Here is a 7061-nt window from a genome sequence, read left to right as displayed (position 1 = left end):
ATTGGAAGCAATGCGCCTCGGTGTTGAGCAGTTGTATAGCATTGTTATGGCATTGAGGTCCAAAGTCACGAGGTCTGTCATCCTCGGTGATAGTAGTATTACATTATTCCGTTTGAGAGCGGTCTTGTCTGGCCACGGCCAGAAGATGTGCTCACGATTACCTAAGCCAGAGCTTACTAGATTACTCGCAATTAAGTCTACATGTTCTGATATTATTGAATGCAGTCCTAATATTGATTTGCAATTTTGTCATATCCCTTCTCAATACAATGTTTCTGATCGGTTGACGAGACCGCTTGGCACACCATTGAGAGATGATTCCCCTTCGTGGGAACAAGTAATTCAAGTTGTTGAAGCTGACTCGATTGTCTCCTTTGATAGATCAGTCATAGCTACTTCGGATGGTCCCGATGAGATGTCCTCCGAGGGAGAGACGAGTGAGGGTGAAGGCCAAGAGGAGTTATCGGAAAAGCAGTGTGAGTGTCTCGTTGGCCAGAAGGAGGATGTAGAGCGAGATTGGTTTGAAGTATTCGCGGATAGAGTGGGGAAGGCTCAATTAAGTGACGACTTCTGTGTGTTGGTTAGCTCTGAGTTACGAGCGAATTCGAAAGGAAAATACTCTACACACTATCGCCTGGAGGAGAAGACGGGTATGCTGCTATGTAGACGATGGGATGCCTCTGAGAAGGAAGTTGAGTGGATTGTGTACATCCCAGCCAACCGTCGTGATCTCCAGTTAGAGGTTGTTCATAAGTTCCACCACACTTTCCTCCACCCTGGGATAGGGAGGACTGTGAGATTGATCCGTAAATTCTGTTGGTGGAAAGGTATCCACCAGAGAGTGAGGTCATTTGTCCTGAGCTGTGATGCTTGCTGTCGAGCCAAGGAAGGTCGTCTCTTGAACAAGTGTTTACCGAGTGTTAGAGATTTCGTACCTCTGGTGTGGGGTATAGCTGGCTTAGATGTTTGGGGTCCGATTCGGTTGGGTTCCAACGGTGATAACGAAGAGAAGGTCTGGGTATTAACTTGCTCTGATTACATCAGCCACTTCCTGGTTACGATGTGTTAACGAGCTGTTCGGCAGAGATATTGTGACTGGTGTCAGTGAAATTATGGCCGAGAACGGCGTGTTCCGCGTATGCGTGACTGACCAGGCCCAGTACTTTGTCTCCAAGAGATTCAGAGAGTATCTAGCCAGCAGGAGTGTTGTTCACTGTGTCACGGAGGCCTATGATGAAGAGCGACGAGGTTGGTATGAACGAAGCCACAAGGAGCTTACGGTGACTTTAAGGGCTATGGTTAGCGAAGGTCAGGCTATGGATTCGATCAATCAAGTGCGGCAGCGATTAGCTTTGTGTACGTTCGTTCACAACGCTATCCCATATGATGATAGTAGCGATCTAGCCCCATGGGCGGTGCATCGCTCGACGGCCGATGCCTGCACTCTTTACAATGATCGTCTTGGTCGAGAAGAGGTATGTCAGTGGCTTGGTTCTGGGTTGGAATTTGATGACCTCACAGAGGGCCTTCAGGGGATCTCAGATTATTATCGAGCCCAATACGGTAAGTCGGTTGAGTCGTTGAGACGATTGTGGTCGGCTCGGAAGGCTGAAGTTCGTCGACGACTAGCAGATCGGCGGGATCCTGTAGGTGGAAGTCCGGTAGCGGTGAATGATATAGTCTATCGCCGGAATTACGGGGTCGATAAATTAACCGATTTGTATACAGGGCCATATCGAGTGGAGGCGGTGAGAGGTTCGACTATTGAGCTAGTAAGGCTTGCAGATGGGTCGGTAACTACGGCGGCAGTTAATCAGCTGAAGCGAAGCTGCCGTCGGGAGAAGATTGATGAGGTTGGTGAGGAGCCTAAACAGTCCACCACGGCAGTGCAGACAGAGCCGAAGCAGACGGGAGATTGGGGATCCGTAAAGATAGACAGGAAGGATCTACGCCGTTGGAGGGATACTGTGAAGGCGATGTCGAAGTCAGGTCCGGGTATGTTGACCCGGGGAAAGAAGAGAGTTCTGGAGCAGATTGAGGAGGTTAGTAAAGCTCCTCGTAAGAAGCTTTAGGGGGAGTGTGCTGGACCGGGCCTGGGTGCGTGAATATGAGTCTGCGTTCATGAAGATGAGTTTGCGTGCAAGGCTTCATCCAGCGGCTTCACCCCGTGTTATCAAGAGTCTGATCGATCGAGTATAACTGTGCTATAGTTCTATCATTATCTGAGTTATCTCAGTTCTTCTTCTTTGTTTATTTATCTTCGTTCGGTTCGGTTAGAAGATCGGTTCTATCGACCTTCGGCTTAACTGTCTTGACTTACCTCCGTCTTATATTTGTGGTATCGATCGACAGTAACTAAATACCCTACAACTGACTAGGGCCACTACCGTATCACTAAGTTAGCTGGTATACTACAAGAGCTGGAGTCGAGTTGGCTTATCTAGTTATAGCAGTGAGATATCGATTTTGGTACAAGTGACGTAGACTTGAGTTCGTTGACGGATCTTCTCGATGGGTCGCCGATCGATACCTTAGCAGCTAAAACTTAGCTAGTCGATGCTAGTAACTCTAGCAACGCAATCCCAAAGGTGGATATAGGCAACGGATTTTGATCTACACCTTTTAATCATCTAGTTCGTCTTTGGAACCATTAATTTCGTCGGGACGCGCGAAGTTGGAGGTACGAATCCCAAACGGGAAGATCATATTCGCAATTAGAACTTTCAACTTCGTCATAGAACATTCAAGTCCGTCCGAAGTCGATAGGAAGTTCAAATTCGTGTTAATAGAACTTTCAATTTCGACGTTCGAACCTTGGAGTTCGTCATAGAGCTTTCAACTTCGTCGAGTACACCTTCGGAACTTCACTCGTCTCGGCCGCCGAGACGAGGCACAACCTGCAGCAGATCTTCGACTGTGAACCTATCAAGAAGTTATTCGACCTCGGCATGCCTAGACAGATAGCATGTGACCTCAAGGTGACTGCTCTTTTGGTGGGTATACAAATGGCCTCCTCCAAGTACCCCTGTCCATTCTGTGTTAGCTCGAGACACTCGACCGAGCATGGTGACGACAGGAGCTGGGAACGGCATATGGAAGACCTCAAACAGGGAATTCACAGTGTTGTCGCGCAGCCTGTGATCCGGTGGGAAAAGTCTCCCCTTGAAGTGCTCTCCCTTTCGCCGCTGCACATCATGCTTGGGATTGTCAACAAGTTGTACAACCATGCCAAGCCCTCTGCCGAGAGTAGCAGCAAGACCTCTATCTACGTGAGGCATTGTAGAGCTCTTCAGGAGCAAAATGTAAGACGGTCAGCCTACTTCGACGGTGCTCTCGAGGGTAACAGCTGTTCGCGATTGCTCCGTGCTGTGGCCTTGGATAAGATACCTTTCGCTAAGAAGGCTCTACCCTTTGTGGAAGCGCTGAAGGCTTTCTACCACTTCCAACAGAAATGCCTCGGGAATCGTCGATTGCCTGGTTGGAAAGAGTCCATAAATGAGTTTGGTACTGCATGGGATGCAACCGGTTTGGCTCCAACTCTCAAAGTCCACATCGTGCTCCATCATGTAGAGCAGTACCTTTCATATTACGAGTCTCTGCCTGATGCTGGGCTTGGTATCTCTTCGGAGCAATCCGGCGAGGCTCTACACGCAAGACTCCAACGTGTCTGGGATCTGAGGTTCAAAGTGGATCCTAAGAACAAGATTTTTCCGGATCGTCTCATGGACTGCATGGTCTCGTACAACTGGAACTTGAAGTGGGATGAAGCCGAGAGGATGGGGGAGGTTGGCGATGATGATTCGCAGATCTGTAGTCTAGAGAGTGACAGCGAAACTGATGGTGTGGAAAAGCTCGTCAGAGTCGAGCTACGAGCCCATCACCACTGAGGGTTCGCAGATATAACACATTACCAATGAAATTTCAACTCTAGAACTCGGTGTATGTTGTGTTGTTAAAGAATCAGACCTAAAATGGCTCCCAAGTCATCTACATGTACCGCAGGCGGATGACTTGACATGTCGTGTAGTACTCCATGGCGCGCGCGATCTTCACTTTGCGCGTGAAATCTATATATGACATAAAAATGTATATATATGGGGTAAAAAACTCTATTTCACACATTTTCCGACTCTCCTTAGTGTGACGAATCGAATGGTATATACCATGAACCAGAAGAAATTTGGACACTTTATCTTCCCCAGATGCTACCCGTGAGAGCATTGCCATCATAATGTAGATGAGCGAGATCAGAGGGTCTCATGGGAGCATCTATTTTGGTGATCAGATCCTGCAGCTTTTTTAAAATCCGTGACGGTCATGTTCTGTGTCGAGTCTTCGTACGAGTAGGGCACGTAATACTCGATGCCAGCGCTCTTACAACCAAAAAAGGGAATCCACTCGGCATAAATGTTGAATTTGTGACTGTCTGCTATGTTGATCGGGATGAACCCTTTACCCCTTGGGGTGATAACAGGATAACCGCAATAGTTGCCAGACGGTTTAGAGTTGAGGATGGCGTTAACAGCGATAGCGATGATGAGACCGACCGTCGGTCTCCGACGAGAATGCGCATTGAGGCGTTGAAATTCATGGACTGTCAAACGGATACTATCACTAGATAGACATCGTACTCGAGACGAGTAACACAACAGGCAACATCAATCATCGATGAGCCATCAATGAAAAGTACAGTACTGCGTATTCATACAAATAGTAATTACCAATTCAGAAGTACAGCAGTAGCTCAACCTCCAAAATATCAACGACTTCGTAATGTCGACCTCGTCGGGTTCACAATTGTTAAGCGTCACACTTATCGCGTAGAGGGGAAAGCCAAGGTAGTTCGCTGCGTGAAATAACTATGTGTGTGTTTGCCGGGCAAGCCACGTACCCGTCGTATTCAGCGCAGAGGGTTGGTATCCAGCGCTGTGGTGCTCGGTGCCTGGGAGATGTTTCTCACCCGCCCGTCCCCCCTAGAGGGTCGTCTGGTGGGGTTGACTCCTCTCCGGCTGATCGATTCGCGACAAGAGATCTTCTCCCAATTGCAACGGAAGGTCGTGGACGGAAGCTGGGGATTTTTTGTTGTTCCAAGCACCTTAACCTATCAAGAATCCATGACGAACTATGGCCTGCAGTCCACAGCATGTATTCAAGTCGAGGTGTCCCATCTTGGGATTCAAACTAGCTGGCCTGATCACAGGAAACACGAGCAATGTTCATTAAGCATTCACGGGAGAACAAGATGAACACGGGATTCCTGTTAGACTGCACAATCTTACCCGGGAAGACTTCCCGGCACGGACCGTGACAGCACAACGGTTGCCTTGGCTCACGGTCTGCATTGATAAGTCATTCAACTCAGTCACAGGACCACTCATAACCTTCGCATCTAAGACTTGCCAAGCTCTGTCCGCTCAACGAAGATGACTGTGTCAGGACACAGGATTGTCGGGTTCGTTAACCGTCATTGCCGTCTTGTGCTGAGCTCTTTTTGTGTCTGCGTACAAATATTTCATGGCGATGACGGATCCATCGGGATTCATTGGCTCGCTTTCACTCGCAGTACATTCTGAGGGAGAATCCGCCTGCTGCGGCGTTGGTCAGAATGATCCATCTACGTTGATTTTGTAACGCACAATAAAAGCTGAGTCCTCCACGATACTTTCGACCTACTATTCCGATTCATTTAGTACGTGACACGTAAACTTTGATCTGTGGACGGATCTTCTCGGAATCGTGATAGGAGCGTCGAATGATACTTCGGGTAGCCGATACCCTTGATCGCCTTCTGTTCATATATGCTGCGCATTAAGAGACAGTAGTTGACGCAAGCTTCGTAGTTGGTGTATATTCAACTATTCAGTTCGTAATCTTATGCGTAAAATTATTTGTCATGAACAATATCCTTTTATTACTGGCTTTGATAGTGCATGAATACAAGACGAGTACACTAAGTTCACGACTATCGAGCGACCAGTTTATCATACTGCTTGATCGGGTCACCCGATTCGAGTGTTCCCTTCGTCCTCGTTTTATGCTTCTTCGTCTCAAGACAGTCTTGTGTTCCGAGTTGATACGGAGCAGTGCTCCGGGAGCAACCCGCCCAGGATTCTCGAACCAGCTATCATCTTCAGTGTCACCAAGTGTCTCCAATGACCACTAAGTTTGCCTTTTTTTTGCTCAGTGTGATCTGCGCACAAGAGCTGTTCCTTGCTTTGTTCTAAAGATAAAAGAGTCAAACAGGTATCGTGTTGAGAACTAACAAACTAAACTAACGACTGAACTTGAAATAGTCGCTATGTTGACATTAAGACTCGAGGCTTCATGTCAAGAACCGTGTAGACTGAGCTAGGGATTTCATCGCCATAATCAATCTTGTGCTGCAGTAGATCAGATAATGTGATATCATTAACAGCCCATCCGCGAAACTCATCGGCGAAAAATCATAGCGAGAAAGAGATCGAAGTTGGTGAAAACAACAAGACTTCTACAAGGAGCAGTGCTCGAGACACAGCCTTTGCACTGACGCCTGCCGGAGTCTTATGATGAGACTCCCAAAGACCTCAGCGAGAACTGAGTCACTGACCTGGGCTAACATGGTTCCAGGGGGAAGTTAAGGAGAGCAACGACATGCAGATCCTTGCCATCATAATGTAGATGAGCGAGATCAGAGGCCTTCAGGGGAGCATCTATTTTGGTGATCAGATCCTGCAGCTTGCTCGTATCCGTGACGGTCGCATCCTTTGTCGAGTCATCGTACGAATAGGGCACGTCGGTTTCGCTGCCGCTCTTCTTCGAACCACCAGTGGGAGTCCACGAGGCCGCAATGTCGAAGGCGGTATCGCTTTTTATAGTGATCTTGACGAAACCTTCACCCTTTGAGGGGATAACCGGAGAACCGCAATACTTACCAGACGGTTTAGAGTTGAGGATGGCGTTAACGGCGACAGCGATGACGAGACCGGCGAGAATGCGCATTGAGGCGTTGAAAATTTTCACTAGATTCATGGGACAGTATACGGATACCATCGTAATCGAGATTCTCGAGTCGAGAAGAGTAA

The 7061-nt window shown here is 48.0% G+C and overlaps 3 protein-coding genes across 3 annotated transcripts; 2 read left to right on the top strand and 1 right to left on the bottom strand.

Moving 5' to 3' along the window:
- Positions 1-415: 415 nt before the first annotated feature.
- Positions 416-2072, top strand: Pmar_PMAR001562 (gag/pol/env polyprotein, putative; the record flags this gene model as incomplete). The annotated part of the gene is made up of 3 exons (XM_002788739.1): positions 416-995; positions 1045-1356; positions 1810-2072. 3 exons carry the CDS (start codon positions 416-418, stop codon positions 2070-2072), a joined length of 1155 nt encoding a protein of 384 aa, XP_002788785.1.
- Positions 2073-3194: 1122 nt separating this feature from the next.
- On the top strand, positions 3195-3887 carry Pmar_PMAR001561 (hypothetical protein; the record flags this gene model as incomplete). The annotated part of the gene is made up of 1 exon (XM_002788738.1): positions 3195-3887. One exon carries the CDS (start codon positions 3195-3197, stop codon positions 3885-3887), a length of 693 nt encoding a protein of 230 aa, XP_002788784.1.
- Positions 3888-6591: 2704 nt separating this feature from the next.
- Positions 6592-6978, bottom strand: Pmar_PMAR001560 (hypothetical protein; the record flags this gene model as incomplete). Its single annotated transcript, XM_002788737.1, has 1 exon — positions 6592-6978. The coding sequence occupies one exon, from the start codon at positions 6976-6978 to the stop codon at positions 6592-6594; it is 387 nt and encodes a 128-aa protein (XP_002788783.1).
- Positions 6979-7061: the final 83 nt, after the last annotated feature.

Source organism: Perkinsus marinus (genome assembly GCF_000006405.1).
Source record: "Perkinsus marinus ATCC 50983 genomic scaffold scf_1104296927860, whole genome shotgun sequence".
Taxonomy (NCBI): Eukaryota; Perkinsozoa; order Perkinsida; family Perkinsidae; genus Perkinsus; species Perkinsus marinus.
The sequence above is the reverse complement of the archived record's forward strand: the minus strand, read 5'-3'. Positions and strand labels throughout refer to the sequence as shown.